The sequence below is a fragment of the Xenopus laevis genome, chromosome 6S (assembly GCF_017654675.1).
Source record: "Xenopus laevis strain J_2021 chromosome 6S, Xenopus_laevis_v10.1, whole genome shotgun sequence".
NCBI lineage: Eukaryota > Metazoa > Chordata > Amphibia > Anura > Pipidae > Xenopus > Xenopus laevis.
Window position 1 is genome coordinate 75,082,113 of NC_054382.1, and position 23,290 is coordinate 75,105,402.

A 23,290-nucleotide genomic window follows, 5' to 3' on the forward strand; every position below is an offset into this window, starting at 1 on the left:
GCTAAAATGAAAAAACGTCTGCACTAATCACACGCGGCGATTCCTTTTCCGAAGTCACCCGAAGTTTTGAGGCGACTTTGGAAAACGAATCACCACGTGTGATTTAGCGCCAGCGGTTTTTTCATTTTAGCCGGCGCAGAGTGAGGGAAGGCGTTTAGGGAGATTACCGCAAAAACGAGGCGATTAGTAGCCAGGCGACCAAATCTCCCCAAAACGCGCTTGTGGCCTGACCCTAAAGTTGCAGTACTCTTGTGCACACTTTCGTTTTCCTTTGTTTTTTAAAGCTACCTTGGTAAGTTGAAACGTATGCTTTGGGATAGCTTGTGTGGAGTTGTAAGTCCAACCAAAGGGCATGGGTAAGATAAAATCTAAATACATAAAGACGTAAAAGGTTAAACATATAAGAATTTTAACAATTACGGAGGAGTTCTATAGCCAGATAAAGGCAAATGGCTGCAAGCTTTAATGAGTCATTTAACAAAAGTTCCATGAGTGAAAAACAAGTTCTACATTCAAAACCAATCTGGGGGGCAGTTGATTCACCTGGTGGTGGTGGTGCAACTTTTATATTATCCGAGAACCATTTTTCAGGTAGTTATGACCCATTTATGTGCAACTGAGGGTATAATTTGTTTTTCTCAGTGATGGAACCTTGCTACTGGTACAGCTAAACACCACCACCCCTGCTGTCATTAATCTCTTAAAAGGAGCATCATCATCTCTGCAGCATGTCTCCACCCAGTTTTACAATGTCATGGAAATCCGACTTTAGGGGGATTGCATTAAAATCAATAGCAACAAAGTAGATGCACAGACTAATTATGGAGCAAAAGAGATGTGGTATGTGGCTGCTCTTTCAGTCCTCAACATTATATAGTGAATAAAGTACCCCCTTTTGTAAAATATAAGGATATTATAAGTTACCGAGGAGTTCCATGACCATATAAAAGTACAAGGCCGAAGGCCGAGTGCTTTTATACAGGTCATGGAACTCCAAGGTTACTTCTTCTAATATCCTCATATTTTCCAACAAGGGGTACTTTATTTATTATAATACACAAGTTTTAGTCAGTCGTGTGACAAATGACATCGCTACTCACCGTTTATAAGGTTATAATTTAAAAGATATCCATGGCTTTTGTGTATTAAATAAAAGATAGCGGGTTCAGACCCAGACGAGCTGATTGTTGTTTGTTTTTTAATTTTTGTAATTTGTTTATTGGCTTGATAGCTTTTTATTATATAGGCATCATCACATGGAATTGTGCAAGAAGTAAAAAGTAAATGATGTGTTTATATTGTTAAGTGCACTGAATTTTTGAAGGTTACAGTGTTTGCCCTTGAAGTGAGATTGTAAAGGCTATACAAAATTCACTTGTCACTGTTGTCCTTTCTAACCAGTTGCTTGTCTTTTGGGAAAGGATGTTGGCTAGTAGCGAATGATTTGTACTGCCTGCCTTTCTTCCTGTTTGGGAACTCATTTCCCTCTGAGGGGTTCTGGATTAATATCTTCATCCTGCTGTTCCACACCCTCAGTCCTGAGAGGAGGGCTCTTGCACTGTGCGTTTATTAATATGATGCTAATTTCATGTGGTCTTACCACAAGGTTTAAAAACAAATCTAAAGCCTGTAAGGATACACGCATTTATTGTTATTGCTACTTTTTATTACTCATCTTTCTATTCCAGTCTCTTATTTAAATCTGTGCATGGTTGCTAGGGGGCCTCTCCTATTCATATTCCAATCTTTTATTCATATTAGTGCATGGTTGCTGGGGTCCAAATTACCCTGGCTGAAATTGCAAATGGGAGAGTAGCTGAATAAAAAGCTAAATAACGCAAAAACTTAAAATAATAAAAAAAATTAAAACCAATTGAATATTGGCTCAGAATATCACTCTCTACAGCAGTGATCCCCAACTAGTAGCTCTTGAGCAACATGATGCTCACCAACCCCTTGGATTTTGCTCTCAGTGACCTCAAAGCAGGTGCTTGTTTTTGAATTCCAGGATTGGAGGCAAGTTTTAATTGTATAAAGACTTAGTATAGTGCCAAGTAGAGTCTTCTGTAGGCTGCCAGTACAAATAGAGGCTACCAACTGGCCAATCACAGCCCTTATTTGGCACCACAAGGGACTTTTTCATGCTTGTGTTGCTCCTCAACTCTTTTTTTACATTTGAATGTGGCTCATGGGTAAAAAAGGTTGGGGAACCCTGCTCTACAGCATACTAAAAGTACATTTAAAGGTGAACAACCACTTTAAGCTGGCAGTACATGCACAGATTTGGTTGGACCGTTTGGCTGATTTTGATAATACTTCCTCTCCATCTGGACACGTGTGTCACCTTGGGTGTCCTTTTTGGCAGACACCACCTGACTATTTTTGTTTATATATTTTTTTTTTTGTGTATTGCACTTGAACCGTTTCATAATGCATCAACAGATGAGCAATTGAGAGGAGTTGCTGCTGATCAGCATGCTGACTGATCGTTCTAATGCCTTTTAGTTCAGCCATTGTTGTGTGTCCACCTTAAGGGCAGACGGGCAGATTCGGGGAGATTTAGTCGCCTGGCGCCGCAAGTGCATTGCGCTGGTGTTTTCTCATTCAAGCAGCCGTAAGGCAGGAAGAAGGCAGTTCGGGGATATTGTCGCCACGCAGAATAGGTGATTCGTCGCCAGGTGAATACATCTCCCGAATCTGCCCCTACCCTAAACCTATCCAAACATGTTATCACTTTAAGGCAATAAAATTAATGAGTTGGCAAAACCTGGGGGGGGGGGGAGGAGGACAGAATATGAGGACTGAAGTTTGGGCATTTGTGATGTAGTCTAGATCAACCCATAGCCAAGTAGCAGCATTTGTGAAAGTGACTTTGGTGCCTTGATATACTAATGCTTTACATTTAACCAGAAAACATATGTTGTGGGCTTTAAAAACTTGGATGTTTCCATGGCCACGCTGGGGTTAACAGACCTAAACCTGGTTGCCCTTATGGTGGGAGTTTTTCAATACAGAAATGTGTTTTTGTAAATGTAATGGGCTTGGTTGAAAACTGGTTTGCCTGCAAAGATTTTTCAAGTTTTCTGTAGTTTTTTTTTTTCTGGGCAATCAGGGGGTTAATACCCTGCCAGTAAGATGGGTGGGAGTGTTACTTTGCAAGCTTTCACTCCTACTTGTAAAATCCTGTCTGCACTGCTGCAAGCCCTCCAGGAGCAAATAGGAGCAATCTCTTCATGGGATGATACTGAGATGCTGGAGAGGTAACATACTTTTAGTGTTAGGCTATGGGACTCTCCCGCATGCACTTTTTCTTGTGCGGCTTATGTGATGCTCCTTAAACAACATTGAATCTGCTTGTTGGATGAAGTTTTATCTAATCGTACGAAGGGAGGATGCACTTATATCCAAGTCCTGTTTATAAATATGCACGTAATTTAATGCTTGGGGGTTCATATGTACACAGTAATGGCTTTCGAGTCTCCCTGACAAACTGCATTTTTTGCATGCAAAATGGGCAGTAGGTGGGCATTTCTAAATTACTCCACAGAGACTCTATTGGTACTTCTTCAGCAAAGTTGCATAATAGCAAAATTAAGTATTTCTTAAGCAGGACCAATGTATTTGGGCTTTTTCATGCACACTAGTTCATTAAGAAGGCACACGCAAACCTTTTCTCTGCGAATTTCAAGTTTTTATGTTAGATATGCATCATTAAATTAGTCAGTACAGTTATGTCTATGTAAAAACATAAAAAAAACTGTAAGCCAAAGCAATATGGAAACATGTCCTTAGTGGTGTATTTATTACTTTTGAAAGATAATTTATTTTGGACATAATGAAATGACTGCTGTCTGCTAATGGAAACTAATGATTTGCAGAAACCTCCGCTGATTGGGACAGAAAGCTGCCTTTCACCGATGGAAAATCAGGTGGATTGGCTGTCTGTTTTATTCTTTGACTCTACTCTTACCAGACATGAAAAACTAGTGATAAGATAACGTTGCTGCCAGTAATTACCATTTCAAAGAAGACCAGATAAAAGCTTTTTTGTTGATTAACATCTTTATAGTAGTTAAATGATCATGCTTGTTTTGGGTAAGGTCACACTGAGCGTTTCGGGGAGATTTATTCACCTGACTAATTGCCTCGTATTTGCGGCGACCAATCTCCCAGAATGCCTTCCCTTACTCTGCGCTGGCTAAAATGACAAATCGCCGGCGCTAATCACACGCAGTGATTCATTTTCCGAAGTTGCCTCATGAGGAAACTTCGGATGACTTCGGAATAGAATCGCCACGTGTGATTAGCGCCGGCGATTTTTCTTATTCATCCTTTGAAATCTTTGGAGATTGTGCAATGCAACAAAAACCGGGTTTTATTTTCTCCCACACACAATAACCCTAGTTCTACCATGTAAACTTTCTTCTGCCAAGTTAGTATTTAATGTGTGTGGGTTTGTTTTTTTGGATAGTTGCAGTATGCAAGTCGAGCCAATCTGTATTTAAATGACAGTTGTTGCTAGATACCTAAATTGGCATCTCCAGGTTCTGCAGATTTGCTTGGGGTTTGTTTGGCTGTTTTTGTACCTTATCCATGTTTATTTATTATGCAAGACCACTTGTTTTTAGTTACTCTGCACTGTGAGTGTTATAAGAAACCTATAGGCCTACAGGCTTAATGTGGCTCTCCAAACACATCTTTATGGCCCCCTAGCATGCCCAAAATATTTGTAGATTTCTTTGTAGTTTTATGATAAATATTTAGCATCTAAACATGAAAAAAAAGTTTTTACCTTTAGTCATTGTAAGTGAAATTGAAACTTGCTCATATGCCATTTATAAGATATGCTTAAATGGCATGGAGAAAGCCATATGTCTCTGAAATTTATGATAATTATGATAAGTTTACTCATGCTGGTGCATTTGAGCATCCTGGAACTTTCTTTGTGTATTGCTGGGAAGATACAGGTTAATCTTATTATACTTCTTAGCGGAGAAATGTAAAAGCAATAGTTGCAGGACCCATTTAATGCAGAAACTCCAGCATTCATACATTTTTTTTTTTAAATAGTTGCTGAGACTTTTCAAAGTTTTGTACGTTTGTAAGGGTTAACCAAAACGTTAAGATGGAGGGAAAGAATGAAGCCGAAAGAGTAACCAAACAGGCTTTAGTGCCTGAGGAAGTGAAACATGAGGGCCTGTGTAACTGCTGCTCCCATAAGATGGAGGAAGTTGCTTTAATAGAAGCATCACATAGTTGCACAGAGGAGGAGGGGGGATAGGATAATAAACTTGCAAAGGCCTCATTCCCATTTAATTGTTTGATGGAACTTCAAGTGATGCAATTTCAAGAGATTAAATGAAAAGAAACCTTTGCAAAATGACATTAGAATCACATACTGAGGTATGCTTTTAGATATGGCATTATTAAAGAGAACAGACTATCTCTTGACAAACTTATACACATATATTTATTAATATATATATATATATATATATATATATATATATATATATATATATATATATATATATATATATATATATATTAGAAGCAAGTGGGGCAAATAACTTTAAAATACATCTATAGGAAGAGGTCAATTATGTCATATGACTGACTATTTTACAATGGGGTTGATATTATTCACTGTGTTTCTAAAAAGACATCAATGTTTTCATGCTGCTGGCTGAGCATCCTTAACAATTAAGAACATTTTTTTTTTAATGAGAATGATGTGTTCTTAAAACATACCATGTCTATCAAACTTGGTTTACTATTCTATTAAGAATTGCCCATTGTGTTATATCTATTCTTATATACTACAGAATATTTACAAGTGTCATACCTCCACCACACATGACAAATCTCATCTTTATTATGCTAAAAAAAAGAAACAAAATAACCGGATTACACTACATCTACAGCATGTACTAGGCATCAGGAACATAAACATATCTCGATGGGCAGGTAGCATAAGTTGTACTCCTAACATAGTTAAAGTTATAAGAGTCAAAACAGGAGAACTGTCTACTTTTATACACCATAGGTGACGAGGTAAAGGAAAAAGCATGGAAAACATGGGTAGAGAAAATGAGAAACTTGGTGGATGTTCATGAGACACAGAAAACAGCGGTGAGCTAGAAGGCATGGGTAGATAAAAACAAGATTCAGCAAAACCTGTGACTATCATTGTGCCTATGGGTTTTAGCCAGCTAAAATTAATGTAATCATTTAAACCATTTCCAGCTCTGTGCTATGGCCAACTCATCATCCTCTCACTGGGAAGTAATTAGGGTAAAGTGTCCACAGAGTTTCCCTGTTCCTCAGCTGACCTTTTTCTGGTTGCAGTGTTTTGGTGTGCCACCTGACCAGGGGGACAAAGTTGTGGGTAAATACAAGAACAAGACCTCCTCTAGCTTAGTCATGAGAGTCAAAGTTAGCAGCCCACAAGTAATCATGTACAGTATAGGCAAATTTAGACTGCTTGGGAGATATAATAGCCATGTGTTTCATCATTAAATTGTTAGCGATATAGGGCAAACGTTTGATTATCCACACATACACTGAAATTGCTGTTTTTTGTCATTGTTCCATATATGGCGTCTTTTACAGCTATTTGGAGTAGCCATAATACAATTTCACTGTGTCAGTCTTTTGTGAGGTCTCCCGGGGATGTGTGTATGTATCAGCTGGCAGAAAGAAAATCGGGATGCCCTTTCTCCCCATTCCATAGTCATGCTTAACCTATGTGCTTACCAGACTGATCACTTAAATTTAGCCATTTGTGTGTGAACGCAATGTTACTAATTTGCCCGTCAACATTTTTTATTTTCTTGCCTTTTACCCTCAGGAGACAGGTGCCAGTCAGCTGACTGATTTTAGGTTTAAGTAAAAACTGTCCCTTTTTATTGTCCTTTTAAAGTATTTTAAAACTACCTGTACATTTTGTATTCTCTTGAGTATAAGAATCTAATCACCATTTAAAATTGTCATAAATCACCAGCCATTTCTAAATGAACTTTACAGATATTTCCATCTGTACCTCTGAAGCTTTATGGAGGATGGCAACTTGTTTTGAGAAACATCTGTTTTTCTCCCACCCCAGCTTCACCCGTAAGATACTGTAGATAATCATCAGCAGAAAGTATTGAAACTAAAAAAAAAAAAAAAAAAAAAAAAAAAATGCTTTCTGCTGTCCTGGCCCTTTATGGTGAATGCCCCAGTACACACCTATGCAATTGTGCTGTTTCAGTTTGGAATCTATTATTCTAACTTGCTGGCAACTTGATAACAACGTTGCATATTTATTGTTTCACATAAATAAAACAACGATTAATGACATCTATATGACAAGAGACTACTTCTGCATTAAGTGGCTGTGCTAATGTTCTCTTCTTTATAGCTCTGCAGTAAGGTAGGGATGCAGATAAAAGTGATGGAACAGTTGAAAGTCTGTGTATTTGTTGCTTGCTGCTGACTAAACAGTTCTTTCAGCTGGCAGTCGCAAAGCCTGAGGATTTCTGATAGTTGCTGGAAGGGTGTGGAGGAGATTGGGAGGCAGGGGCAGGGGGAGGGGGAGTCCTACGGGCACCAACTGTTGCTCCTTTTAAGCACAGTATCTAGAGAAACTGTAACAGTTCCATTGCTTTTTCGGTTTCTTTCACTAGATCAGATTCTGTAACCATCAGCCTGTAATAGTTTGCAAACAGTGTTACATTCATGAGTGTGTGTTTTCGTCTGTTTAAAAGCTAGTATTAATTTCCAAATGTTGTAGGGTGTGTTGCTTGGAGGAAAGCCACATTATTTATTAGTGATAGTGTGGTGTGGTAGTGCTTTGCATCTGCTCTCAGATCCTCCTGTGTATTTGTACAGTATCTGTATATTGGACATGTGGGTGGCCCTTACTTTCCAATGCTTTCTAATTAAATATATATGCATTGTGTTGTTATTTTCTACATGCATCTATGAGTTCTAAATTTTGAGGAAAGGCTGTTTATTTAAAAAAAAAAAAATCTTTTCTATATTGTTACATAGAAATATGTCTTGTAGGATTTGCAGCTGTACCTTGGCCATGAAGAGCAGTATTTTAGCATCTGCTCATATTAATTCATATATGCAGAGAAGGATCTATTCCCCCTTCTTTTCCTTTCTGTGTAATGGAATGAATAAAAACAAGGAATTTAAACAAGTCACTTCATCTTCTACAAATTATATTTATGAAAAGATAGTTTGTGGGTTTTCTGCAGCCTTGTCAGATGCTTATTCCATAGATATAAGGAAATAGAAATCAACTACTGTATATATTATATAGGTATGGGACCTGTTATTCAGAATGCTCAGGACGTGGGGTTTTCTGGATAATGGATCTTTCCATAATTTGGTTTTTCATACCTTAAGTCTATTGCAACATCATGTAAACATTAAATAAACCCAATAGGCTTGTTTTGCTTCCAATAATAATTAATTACATCTTAGTTTGGATCAGGTACAAGGTGCTGTTGTATTATTACAGGGAAAAAGGAAATACTTTTTAAAAAATTTGGATTATTTGATTATAATATAGGCATTTTTTTCAGCCAGTTCAACAGTCATGTGGAGGTAGTATGGAAAAATAATTCATATATTTGCAGCAAGTTTTCAAGTGTGTTTAGTATCCCTTGGAAAAGGGAAAAAAGAAGCACACCATACGTTAGCTTCTGCCTTCAAAGCATTTTATTGCAGCAGAGATGTGGCACAAGATTTCGGGGACAACACCTTCCTCAGGTGCCTAGTTTCCCTTGGGGCAGTTGCAAACTATAAGGGCTCTTACACACGGGCGTTCCGACCTGCGCTCCCCTGCGTTCCGTTTTTTGGCGTTCAGCCGCAGGGGAGCGCAGGAATAGACGCAAGTCATTATTTGAAATGGGGCTGTACTCACTCAGGCGCGTGTAGGCGCCGAACGCAGGAAAAATGCAGCATGTTGCGTCTGAACCTGCGTTCGGCGCCTACACGCGCCTGAGTGAGTACAGCCCCATTTCAAATAATGACTTGCGTCTATTCCTGCGCTCCCCTGCGGCTGAACGCCAAAAAACGGAACGCAGGGGAGCGCAGGTCGGAACGCCCGTGTGTAAGAGCCCTAACACCCACAACTTGCGATGGATTGCTTCCCATTGACAGAATTGCCTCAGGTGCCATACATGTGGGAGTTTGCACCTAAGCTTGTTAAAGGAACAGTAACATCAAAAAAGTAAATTTAAAGTAACACAAATCTAGTGTAGTATTGCTCTGAACTGGTAAAACTGCTGCCCTTATTTTTTTAAAATGGTAATTTATTATTTATGATTACCCAATGGCACATACTACTAGAAAAGTATATTATGATGAAAATGGTTTATTTACATGAAACAGGATTTTACATATGAGCTGTTTTATGCAGTATCTTTTTATAGAGACCTACATTGTTTGGGGGGGGAGGTATAGTTTTCCTTTAAGGTGGCTGCACATGAACCTACTTCTTTGCCAGTGTGCTGATTCTCTTGTGGGATTGTTAGAGAGATCGGATCATCATTCAGTTTGTTGGTGAGCAACTTATTGCTCATGAGCCACTGGTTGGGGATCACTGATATAAACTATAACAGTGTTTCTGAAGCAAACACACCAGTTTTATAAGTGCACGGCAACAATACAGTATATTTTAATGCTTTTAAAACATTTTCATTTCTTGATGTTACAGTTCCTTTAAAGAGAAAATATACCCCCTTTTGACAGGAGCTGATTCAATTAGACTCAAGTAAAACTTAATTTCCAAAAATAAATCTACATTTTTTTACACATACATGTGTACACATACATGGTTCTTCAAAGTGAAAGTAAGCCATGTTACACCTAAGAACCATTTCCTAAACTCGCTTAGGTTCACAGTGTAATAAAACCCTTGCCTCGCCTTGTTACATTGCAAACTGATGTATTCTGGGACTTGAAGCAACTTTAATTCTCAGAACCCATCAGTCTATAAACCTATGGGTTAGTGGGTGGGACTGGTCCCTGCAACAGAGGCAGATTATCATGCTATTCATTGATTGAGAAGTATGAAAACGGAAAAAGTAATATTTATTTTTGGAAGTTTAGATAATGTTTATACACCTCTCTCACATAAGCCCAACTAAATGAGTTTATGTAAAGAAGGGGAGGTATGTTTTCCTTTTAAGAACTAAAACATAGTTCTTCTGGCTTTCTTTTCTCCAAAGCAAGATGCTTTTAGGTGTACAAATGTAACTTTGTGTGTGTGAGGTGCAACAAAGAGCAACTGAATTGCAGTCACCTTGGAAACAAGCTACACCCTGTTTGCAGAACAAACAATGGTACCTTATAAGACCGCACCAAGCTGGCAGTACAAGTGAACGCTAAACAATCATATAACTTACAGGAGTGATTAATTTCTTTAAAAATTACATTTGGCATTCAAGACAAATTTTTGAGAGCATTTCCTATGTAGACACAAGGGAGAGGCGGTCCAGTTTTCAGACCATTCTTTAAATAGAATCAGTAGAAGTGCCTCAAGGTCTGTGAGCTGTAGTTTGGCAAAATCCTAAAAGTTGATTTTTATATTCTCTTATAAGGTAGAACATCTCCCATTTTGGTCAGTCTGCAGTCACTAGAACTTAGAGGTTAAAATCCCTGCTGTAACTTTGATATATACTGCTGACTGATTCAGAGTAGTTTGTCACTCTTCCGTTGCATGTTGATCTAGATGTTGAGATGCATGTGCTTTATCCACAGCTGCCCCAGTCAATGCGGTCTTTCTATTATACTTCTTTGGCCAACATTACTTCATCCATTGTTACTTGAGACACACAAGCATGTTGAGCAGCCTGTGTTACTGTAGCACTTGCTAAGCTTTAGACTCATCTGCTTCCAATATCCTTGTATCTCTCTTAAAGGGGACCCGTAACCCAAAAAGATTATTCAAAATCCTATTTTATCACATCAATCAAGCAAAATGAACTATAATTACACAATATAAATTATTTGAATCTTGTTTCCTTCAGTCTGGGAATTCAAAATGATAGCAAGCAGGCAGCAGCCATTTTGTGGACACTGTTATTAAGAAAAGACTTGTATCATCTCAGAATCTTGTTTGTGCACCAGAATGGGGGACCTGATGTCCATCCCCATGCCCTGGCTACACAATTATATGGTAAAGAGAACGGGGGAATATGGGGAGAGCAGTGACATCTAAGAAGTGCTGAATGGAAAGTGAAAGTAATTGTCTGCCCCGCCTCTATGCCACAGGCATAGAGGAGGGGCAGACAATATTTGATTGACAGCTGAGATTTTTAAATGAGTTTACAACAGCTATGAATGCTTTAATAAAAAATAGAAATTGGATTTCATGTTTAATTTGAAAAGGACTTTTATTGTACCGATTTTTGTGTCTGGGTGACGGGTCCACTTTAAGACATTCATTTAAATTACCGCTATATTCAGAATCAACCTTTTGCTAAGTAGGAGAGTTATTCAACTACGCCTAAATACCTACTCAAACCTTTTGCAGTAAAAAGTGTAGCACAACTGTAGTGTGAACTTTTAAAAGAACATCAAAGTGCTCGCCTCCTACATTATATAGCAAATTGCTTGTACAGTTAGTAGCAACGCTGGTGGGAAACATGACCTTTTATCCTTCATAGTATGTTTCTTTTATGTTTTTAATTTGGCCAAATGAAATTTTGCAAAGTTGGAAGCGATAGATGCTGTCAGAGCTGTAAAGGCAACGTTCTGCTATCGGGTTTAGTACAGTTCATGCACAGGTTTCAGTAAACATTAACCATTATTATCAGAGCTCACAGTGTGCTGAATGGTTAGCAAAGAGAATGTGCCCAAAGACACAGATGAAACAAACGAGTCCAAGGTCAAAGGGATGAGATACACGCGTGCATGTGTGTGTTAACTCTATAGTTATACTACAGTTATATTTTGTTGTGGCATTCATATCATAGAGTTTATTGTGCTACTTGCTGCACTTATTCGAAAAAAATAAAATCTTTAAATAAATATTCCTTACTATGAAAAATAACTGGTAAGCAGACAAGGGGCAAAGGGCATCATGCAGACATAAGCACCCTCATCCCTGAGCAGTATAAACATATTTCAGCATTCTGGCGTTTCTGTTGTATGTATCCACAAAGCCCTGTTGAGACTAAACAGTTGTAGATTTGTCTGGGATTGGAAGGAAACAAGCAGACTGTATGCTGCAGATGTGTTAGCCTTGCTTTGCAGTGTTTTGTTGCTGATACAGTTACAGGACTCCATGTAGCTCTCTCTGTTCAGTGATGGATTTTACCTTCTGGTGAACAGTGCACGGCTGTCACTCAGGGAGGCTCAGCAGGGCGGGACAGCTGTTGGCAGGTCACTGATTGGTCCTTGGAAAGCACACACTTGAAGGGGGGGGGGGGTACTGTGGCTGCAGCAACAGTTGGCCAATGTTCTTGCCTTGTACTTTGGCCTGCATCCTCATGCCTGAAGATTTGTAACACACAGGGAAAGAATCAGATTAGTAGAGAGAGACAGGGTTTTGCAATAACCGGTTTATTTAGATGGACACCTTTTTATTATATAGGCTGTTCCTGCCTTTTGTTACCCGTCCTTGAAACTTTTTCTGTGGTACAGTGGAAATGACACAAGGAGTTTTCTTCCTTCACTATTGTGTGTGTCATATAAAAGTTTCATTTTATGTTGTATCAGCTATCAATGTTTAACCAATTCAGTTGGTATAGGGTATAACTATAAGATGCAAAATGAAACTAATAGGAATTCATCACATGAATCTGTTAGATCGGACTCACTAAACATGAATATTCCGGTGTCCAACTTTTTGCGTTCAGGTACAGCATTGAGGCTGTGTTGTCTGAACTGTGTATCACTGTCTGTGCCCCCACAGTGGCCAGCTGTGCTGATAATGCAAACACTAAAACCGTAATTATCTATTGCAGCTGTTTGTGACTTGATTTACAGATAGTGAAACAACAGTTTCATGATGGGGACAGTAGGGGGAGGGGGTTTAAGGTTTTTTTTGCTTTTCTCTTTAAGGGGTTGGTGGGAGTTGTATCTCAACAACAGAGGACTGGTCTGTGTTACTTCTCCCCCATACATTTTTTGAGTGCCTGTTTTGAGTACAGGTATGGGATACAGAATGCTTGGAACCTGGGGGTGTCCGGATAAGGGGTCTTTCCGTATTTTGGAAGACCATAAGTCTACTAAAAAAATATTTAAACATTAAAAAAACCCAATATTATAAAATTGTGAATTATTTGATTAAAATCGAGTTTATGGGAGATGGCTTTCCTGTAATTCAGAGCTTTCTGGATAACATATCCGGTTTCTGAATAACAAATCCCATATCAGTACAACTAATTTACTCCAACAGGATTATTTAAATTTCAGTTCAATGACAAGTGTCAGCAGTTGTTATCAGTCTGTAAGGGCAGAGACAGACGCAAAGATTCGGGGATATCTCCCCGAACTGTCTCCCAGCCGGCTAGGATCTAAATCGCCGGCTGGATGGCACTTGGAGCACTTCGTTTTCCAAAGTCACCTGAAGTTTCATTCAGAAAATGAAGCGATCTCCGAGTGTCATCTCGCCGGTGATTTAGATCCTAGCTGGCTGGGTGGGAGGCAGTTAGACGTCTGAAGAAGAAGCAATTTGTTGCTGGGCAACTAAGTAGCTTTGTGTGCCCCTGCCCTTAAGGACAATTATTGCTTACATTAAAAAAACAAAACCAGTTTTTATTATCTAGCCATTTGTCAACCGTTTTATCTTCCCTTTGACTGCTTTTCATATATTTGCAACATCACACACAGGTACTTTTTTGTTTTTCTTGAGATACGTGAAATATATCTGCACAGTGAAATTATGTTTCATCTGTGTGTCTGAATAGTTGTACGAGGCAGAATGTTGTAATATCTGAGTATATGATCCAGTGAGGTCCATCTTCCTCCTCCTCCTCCCTTGGTAATGTGGGAGAGTGATGAGACAGCAACCATCCATTTCACTGTAGAATTTAGAGCTCTCCAAACAGACACTGTTTACCCTTATGAATGGACCATTTGTTACTGTATTCACAACTGGTGGATTTAGCCAGCCCAGCATCCTACACTTCTTCATCAGTTCATGTTCAGATGGACACTGACATGTGTCATATTTATTCTCATGCATTTCATTTTTTCCTATGTAGAGAAGGTTACAGCTAAGCACATTTTAAGCATATTTCCTTATTTTATATATATTTTTGTTTTTTTTTATTTTAGTTTTACAAACAACATTAAGGGGCAGATTTTTCAAAATGTGAGATTAGAACTCATCACAGAAAAACTCACTCACTTTCTATTCATTTCTATTGGATTTTTAAAAGCATATTTATCAAATGGTGAACTCCATTGATAAATACGATTCTACAAATCCCGAAGGGTTGACTAGAACATGTTTTTTTTTTTCTGTGGTGAGCTATAATCTCCCATTTTGATAAATCTGTCTGTGGCATATTTTATTTAAAAAAAAAAAATTAATTTTATTTTTAAATCAAATTTGAAGGAAATATTTCTTTATATGTTTAAAAAACTTGAAAACAAATAAAGGTTTTTGGCTTGTTTTTGTAGTCACCTCTTTTTAAGCCGAAAGGAGCCTGCTAGTATAGCCGTGTTACTAAAATTGGGCATCTGACAAATATCCTGATCTGAAATAGAGAGTCTTGTATAGGCATGTCTGGAGGTACCCGTGGGAATGAGAGAGGATGTTACACATGAAACCCTTTAGCTCAGAGGCTTTCAGACTTTTTGGGTTACAGCCCAAAAATAATTTTTATACCACTTGAGCTCATGGGCATGCAAGGTAGCAGATAGAGCTAAACTGGCAAGTGCAGAAGATTATTATCTGCTGCCAATATCTGTATTTACAAAGTAGTAGGGGGGTTGGCGACCCCATTCTCCAGATGGGATATCCCAAAGTCACCTTACAGGAAATACTAACTTACTATTCTTTGCAAAATATAACCATTCTCTTTATAGAGCTACGTCACCTTTGAGGTAACGTTTAGTATGTTATAGGATGTCTGAAACTTGGCAAATTTGCAATTGGTTTTCATTTATTTATATTTTATAGTGTTTGAGTTATTTACCTTGCTCTTTTGCTTCTTTTCAACTTTTAAATGGGGGTCAATGACCCCATCTAAAAAACAATTGCCCAGTAAGGCTACACATTTATATTGTTACCTTTTTTACTCATCTTTCTAATCAGGCCCTTTCCTAGTCATATTCCAGTCTCTTAATCAAATAAATGCATGGTTGCCTCACGAGGAAACTTTGGGCAACTTCGGAAAGACGAAGCGATCAGAGTGCCACCCATCGGCGATTTACGTTCTAGCTGGCGGGAAGGCAGTTCAGGGAGATTAGTAGCCCGAACAAGAATCGATTTGTCAATGGGCGACTAATCTCCCGAAATAGCAGCATGTGTCTCTGCCCTTATAGTTGTAATGACTTCAGAAGCTAACTGGCAACTTTGCAACTACGGAATCTGCTGTACAGTATCAGCACTTTCAAGGGTCTTCAGTGTATCTTAATTTTATTGACTCCAGAAAACTTTGAAATACTTTCTTTTTTCTCTCTCCCCCCCCCCCCCATCACCCCTTTCTTATTGACACAATTAATGTGTGTGCGATAGCATTTGGGTGTGAGAGAAGGTTCAGAGGTGCACAGCAGATCAGATCTTAGTCTTGTACAAATGAAGCACACAATGCTGGCTAACCAGTTTGACAAGATGTTTGAAGCCATCCATGTAAAACTCTTGTTTGCTGCAAGGCATATTCTCTCAGTCTAACTACAGTACCATTTTTACTTTTTGTTGCCCCCACTCTATTAGACTAATGACATTGTTACATAGAGACAGGTTTTTGAAGGATATTTGGGAGGGGTACAGGGTAGAAAACTCCACAAGAAGCAACAGCTGGTAAATAAAGACTCTGCTGTTAAAATGCTTAGGACAGAGAGGCTTTGCACATGTCTGTGCCCATCATTCTGCAGCATTGGAAAAGGAAAGGACCCTAATTCTTTCACTTCAATACTAACAGGGCCAATAACATGGTATGTCTATGTCCCATTGGCAGACTTGTGGTCACTTTCCACATTTAAAATAAATTTTCTATAAATTAAGCTTTTGGCTACCAATTATTAAGGGAGTAATGATAGTTATATATCTATATATATATATATATATATATATATATATATATATATATATATATATATATATATATATATATATATATATATATATATATATATATATGTATATGTGTTTTGTAAATTAAAAACTTGGAAGTATAGAATTAAGGTAACTGCATATCCGTGTGATCATGTGCTTATTGACTGTTAACTCCATCCTCATTGAAAGAGAAAATGTAATGTGTGACATTAGCTTTTTTTTTTATTGGTCACATATGTATTGCATACTCTAATAAGTAGGTACCTTATTACTTTCCTATAGGTATAAGTATTTGTATGTAATTTGGATTTTTATGTATAAACCTTTCTACTGTGCAGTGCTGATTTGGCCTTCTACCAAAGGGTATACATGGGCCTCCACTACCATGTGATATTCGGCTGATTGTCAAATGACTAAAGCAAAGATACTCCAGCACATGTAATGCAAAAGGGTATAACCCTGTGTTTAATGATGCCAAAAAGGTTATAACTTTTCAGGGGCGTGCCCCTGACAATTTGTATTCATTTTATGAGCCAACTGTAAGGATAAAAAAGACATAGGCTGCGAGAGAAGATGCAGAAGTCTCCAGCTGTAACTCATTATTTGCAGCAAACACACTCTCTCAGACAAACAAGATACTTGTGCTGGGACCCTGAGCTCAGAGAAATCATTGCACTCACCCCTTATACTATGCCTTCTTTGTACTTTGCACATACATGAACAGATATGCAACGTCATGTGCTCTGTAACCTTTCAGTTGTCTGTATAAGCCCTCTCACAACTTCTGTTTCACTGCACAGCACAGAAACGTTATGCCCCTAACAAATGTGTAACTGAGAGTTTTAATTTACAACATTTGGAATAGTCATTATTTTTTTTCTATTTTATTGTTGTACTAGATTGTAAACTCTATTGAGTTTTTCCATCTTTGCCTTTTCCATCCCTTAACGGTTGTATTTTTGAATGTAATCTGTGTGTTTCACGTATACACCATTCTATTTATAAATATTGGTACACCAACAATTTATAAATATGTGTTTACTGATAGCTGCTTAACCGTTGCTTAATAGGTGCATATAGGGTTTTCTTTTTAATGGCAAAAGCAGACACGTGTTTTAATTGTAAATTTAAATGGGAATTTAAGTTTAACTGGGAGTGTAGGTGCCAAAATGTTCGGTAACCCTCAGTGATTAAAATCACTTACTTGATAACCTGGGCCAGTGCTCATGTTCGCTAAAAACTGAACTGGCTCAGAGTATTTCTGCCGAAAATGCTTATACCCAACTTTGGATTCTTCCTTTGTCTTTGTTCTAGTTCGGGCAGCCACATGGCCAGTAGAGTGAAAGCTGAAATCATAAATGAAAATCTGGCCTTTTTACTGTAGTGAGCATGCCCACACCTGGAGAAGAGAAGAGAGAAGGGGAAGAGGATTGCACAAAATAACTTCTGCAGAAATACCCCAGACCAGTGCAGTTTTCTGCTAACAGGAGCACCAGTCCAGGGTATCTGGTAAGTTATTAAAATCACAGGGCCTAACCTCACCCCCAGTGATTGTGACTTACTGTAGTTCTACATTAAGATTACTGTTTTTTTTGGAGCTACAGTTCTTCAAGAGATCTAATGCTGTATTATGACTACATCAAGGATCACTTGTGTACCAGATTTGTGGCCATGATGGAAGTGGAAAGAAAAGTGGCCACTTGCTTAGGAACTAATCCCTTCCTTCCTTCCTGGTTTATACACAGTCACCTGTGACTTCCCTCTCCATATAATTGCTTCTGGATCATTTGTGTAACAGTAGCATTACATAAATTATTATATCACCTGTTCCTCACATTTAGGCAAGTAAAATGTAAAGCATACATGGTTATTGTAATGCTGTTGAATTAAGTTAGCTGTGCAGCCATTTGAGGGTTTGATATTGACTATGCAAAACCTAAGGCTAATACTGAAATACACAGACCGAGAATCTGCCCCTAACAGTGGCATTAGCAACCTGTCCTGCTTGCACCCGGAACTATTGTGTAGGTCTGGTTGCAGGCACACACTGATGATTTTGGTGCAAAAATGCAAACCCTTGGGTTTCTTCACCAAAATCATCCATGTGTGCCTACGCCCGGCAAAAAAACTCAAATGTCAGGAAGGCTGCAAACATCACCAAATTGATCCCAAAACCTTTCCCATTGACTTAAACAGCAATTCAGAGGGTTTAAGGTGGCAAATAGTCGATTTGAATTCTTAAAGGGCCAGATTACGATGAATCTAGAAATTCGAATTAAAACTTGAATCGAGTTTGTATGTCACAATTCGAATTTGAGAGTTTTGACCTAAAAAAAATTAAATATTTGAATTTTCACTTCAAACCTTAATACATCTGCCCCTAAATGTAATTGTGCATGTATTCCTTTAATTCAGTATGTTCCAAATTGTTTTAATGATAACCACTTTAGTAAGTGATCAGTTTGCAAAATGATAAATACCACCGATTGTACAATTACACAAAAGCTCAACCAGTGGTAATGGAGCCTATACTGAGATAAACAAACTAGTTTAATTAAATCCTATTGACCTTGGTTTATTTATCTCCTGATGAACCAGAGATGGCTGCCTGGATCACGTATAGTACTTTATAAAAAAACACTGAATAAATATTCCCCCTCTTCCCTTTTACATTTACAATACATTTGACACATTGAAGGTATAGGGAGACAATAGTTAAGATTCACAAGTTGTTGAGTACAGGAAGTGGCTGTGAATGAACCTTAACAAGCCATTTTCCTGTCCTTTAATGCACTAAATAATACATTGTTGAGAGCTGTTAAAGGAGTTAGACATTTAATATAGTACAGTGTACTAGGAGATAGGTAGTGTAGCATTCCATTGGTTCAGATGATTTTGTTGTATTATCAACTTCAAAATCCATGTTTGAATTGTCCATATGAACACTACTAACTGTAATTTTGATTAAAAAGCCAAAATTTAGTTTTTAAGTATATTTAAAGGGGTGTCTCCCCAAATAAAATCAAATTCTATGTAACTTCCAGTATACCTGTACTTAAAAATTCTCATTGTTTTCTGTAATTGCTATTATCACTTAGTAAAAATATGTAAGGCATTGTTATTGGATTATTTGTGCATCTGCAGTCTTAAAAGAAACCAATTTCATTAAACTCTCTGGTTTAATGAAATCCAAGGAAGAAATGTGTCTGTTCAAGACAGGGATGCATCATCAACAGGGAATAGTCTGCATTCCATTGACCTCTGTGATTAGTATCTGTGTTGTTCAATTAACTCTTTGTTTAGTGTAGGCAGACAGAATAAAAAGTTCTCTGTGAGTATAACTGCTATTTATGGTTTAAATAATTTCCTCCACAGTTAATAACTCTGTCGCCTAAATATATAAACTCACAATAAAAACTTTGAATAGGCTCAGTAACAGATGATTTCTCCTTTTTCCAACGTATGCCCCATCAGTGGGTTCACAATACATTGGTAGAATGAAGGAAACAAGCAGTAAATTCTAATTTTCACTTTGGCACTTCACTTTTTGCATACCTCCCAACTGTCCCATTTTTCGCAGGACAGTCCCGATTTTGTATGCTCAGTCTGCAGTCCCGGATTGTTACTGAAATGTCCTGACTTTCTCTTTGATCTCTCCTGCACTGAACAGTGAGAAAGATACAAAGTTTCTAAAACTTAATTGGCTTTTGGTAGAGAGTCCAGAATATGTGGCAGGTGCGCTCCAATACATTTGTAATTTGAGATAAGCAAGAAATAATTGTAAGAATTTAAATAAGCAAGGCTCTGGAGGAAACGGACATGCAGTTTAAAGGGCAATTCACCTTCATTAGCAAAACTAATAAAACATAAAAAACACAGAAATGTGTTCAAACTTTAATAACCTGCCAAATTTTGTAAAATACACATGGTCATTTGGGGGTGTGGTTACAAAATGGGGGTGGTCAAAATTGCCACACGCCAAATCTTTTTGTCCCTCTGTCTGTTTCCAAAATGTTGGGAAGTATGGCCTTGTACAGGTTTGGCCACTTGTATGTTATCAACCCATTTGGTTGGATACTTGTATGTTATCAACCCATTTGGTTGAATAATGTAGACGATCAGCCAGATTATGACCATCATTGTTTACTTTTCATATGATTTTATTACTTTATTTGTTCTTCTAATACTGGAGCCTAGTAGATGCATCTACATGTAGAACAGGCAAGTAGAAATATACATACAGTTCCCTGCAGTTTTGGGTGTTAAGGGGTTAAAAATACTAGCTAACAAAGGTATGTTTGATGTGGGGGAAGGAGGTCCCCTGTTGAGTTTATCCTAGGTGTTAAATGGTCCAGTTAAACATACGCTTTGCTGCCTAGTCGGTTGTCTTGCCGCTTCCTGATGCTGAAAGCTTTCTGTATTTTGTGAGTGTAGTGTTTCACATGGATTCAGTCACCTACCCACACTGCCTAGTGCCTAGTAGTCACAAAAGGCTTTATATTTCATAGATTTTTTTTCCCCCCTGGCTTACTTTTCCTACCAATAGTTGCACCAGATAGAATGACAAAAGTATCTAGTATAAGGACAAACACAAAGAAATGCCCAGAAGTTAATGTAATGTAAAATGCAAAACAGTTTGTTAATTTTGATTTTGTTTTTTAAAATGTAGAGGTTATTACCGAACTGCAGTATCTAGCATATGGCAGTATGTTATGAGTACAAGTATTGGACCTGTTATCCAGAATGCTCAGGACATGTAGGTTTCGTCCAAGCCAAAACTGAAAATAAAAGTACCTGCTTTGAGGCAACAACAAAATAGATTGGGGAGCAGAATGTTGATTGTGAGCCACTGGTTGGGCATCACTGGTCTAGATTATACATTACATTAGTTATATTACTTCTAGTCATATACTATTGAAAAATAAGTGCTAATTACTTAGCATGCAACCTTTGCCTTAATCTTTTTTTTGTGAATATGCACAGGTCAGAATAGGCAGTAGTGCTAATCCCAAAGGAGTGCAGTTTAAAATTGGTTTAAATCTGGTGGGCGTGTAAATATTCTATGAAAAGCAGAAGGACCCAGAAACCGTCACTTAAACATGTAACAAGTTAAGGTTGCATGACTTTGCCAGCCTAAGGGTAAAGTTGGGAAATTGCCCCTGCAAGTGAGGGGCATGCTCCATATATAGAATTTGATTGGCAGGTATCATTTACTGCTGGTTTAAAGAATCTGCTTGATTGTTAAGGGTTACTAGACCTAAATAAATATTGTGCATTTTACTACATTACCCATAATGGGTCTCACTAAACCTCAAGAATTTCTGCATGGTGTAGCCAAATGGCATTTTTAAATTTTTGTATCCTTGTTTCAGCTTGTTTACATTGCATTAATATTCAGTAAGTAATGTGTAGTTATTTAAGTTTAGAGATATTATGTCGACATGGAGAGGGAATTTGTATTTTAAATATTCTATATATGTGTATTTATGCCTATAGGGAATTTATAAACAGGTTTGGGTAATCCTTGTATTTATCACATGAAATACTTTACATTTTACTTTAAATTCCCACTTATTAATGTGACTGTTGTAATGTCCTGTCACATTAAAGGGTTTACTGGATCTCTAGTTATGATTTGGCATCCTGATTGGCTAATTTGCAGGGTGATAATCTCCCCAGAGTGCACAGGTTTTCACACATAACATGACTGAATACCACCCTTTTAACTTGAAGTGCCTATTTCTAGGAACAGTATGAAAACATCCCTTAAAAAGTAATACTGTGTTTAGACTCGCTTTCTCATAGGTAGCATGAAAGGAAATATTGAACACAGCTAATTTATTGCCATTTTAGTGCTTATTTTAAATAAGGCTAATGATATTTTATATATTTATGGAAACTAAAATTATCCATTGCAAGTGAGGGGCATGCTCCATATATAGCATTTATCTAGTGGTTTCCTCTGTGACCCAGGAAATTTCACCGCAGAACAGGACACTATTGATGTAAACATTTGTATTTTTTTCAATTATATAATTTCAGTAATACTTCCAAGTTGCCATAAAATGAAATATATGAACAAAAACAAGCCGATTATAATGTCAATGTAGTTTGTCATGGTATTTTTACATTTTTGTCATGTCACATGTAAGGTAATGGTATAACGCTTACGCTCTGATTAGTTAAAAAAAAAAAAAAAAAGTTTTTAATTTTTTATTTAATTATTTGTGTCTCTGTGTACCACATGGATTCCTATTAACAAAGCCAGTTCAATGGAGTATTTTACAGAAGTTTTGACATGGGTCCATAAAAGTCTTTGTAAGTCCATGCACTTTTATGCAAAACAAAGACAGGGTGTATGGTCTGAAACAATGTACATTAAAAAAAAAAATCAGAAACAGCACTTTCTGTATTATGTGTTTCTTTACTTCAAAACATTGCACAGGCGTCCAGTGTTTCTATCCTTGTTCGCACAGGTCCTGATGATATATAATATTTGACTGCATCACCTGTAATGTTTCCACAGAAAATCTATATTATATAAGCTCACAACAACATCTCTGATGGGGAGAAACAAGCAGGGTTAGTCACATGGCAGAGAGAGAGAGAGGTGGGAGCAGAGCTGGGAAGCTTAGCAAAAATTTAATATTTTTTTGTACGTCATTCCCTATTTAAACATTTACAGATTTAATGTGCAGATAACCTCAAAAATGTTGTCTATGCTTTTCTGTAAAATTGGTTTGTAAAGTACCTGCAGTTATAGTAGGTACCCACCAAGTCTTCTATGGCCACACCATTGATAGTTTGTGTTTGTGTTTAGGTATGATTGCCGGGATCTTCAACCTTCAGTTGCTTGGAGCTGTATTTTATCAACAGTTATTTAGCAAAGTTTAAGCCTTATGTGCCTAGGGTTGAATGAGCTCTGTTGTCCGATTTCTGTGCCTGGAAGACGAAAGGGTGTTGGCTGCTTTACAAGGATACAAAGGGAAGGAAAGCATCTGTGGAGGCTGAGCTGCCCATAAGCTTAGAAAGCCATTGCTCCATCCCTCCTATAACCAG

The 23,290-nt window shown here is 37.7% G+C and overlaps 1 protein-coding gene across 13 annotated transcripts in view; it reads left to right on the forward strand.

Moving 5' to 3' along the window:
• The window catches only part of rreb1.S (ras responsive element binding protein 1 S homeolog), a 75,130-nt gene that overhangs the window by 9,829 nt on the left and 42,011 nt on the right, over positions 1 to 23,290 (forward strand). For 7 of the 13 annotated variants that reach the window (XM_041567716.1, XM_041567725.1, XM_041567726.1 and 4 more), the window contains exon 2: positions 17,546 to 17,740. The exons of 2 other annotated variants lie outside the window; for them this stretch is intronic. Coding sequence is in view for 1 of the 11 variants with exons in the window: in XM_041567717.1 (XP_041423651.1) it covers positions 3,239 to 3,260; positions 3,879 to 3,929 (73 nt within the window). In the remaining 10 variants the exon portion in view is untranslated. Of the gene's footprint in view, positions 1 to 2,616; positions 3,261 to 3,878; positions 3,930 to 17,545; positions 17,741 to 23,290 lie in introns of those variants that run through there. 4 more of the 13 variants (XM_041567714.1, XM_041567717.1, XM_041567715.1 and 1 more) reach the window with 4 other exon arrangements.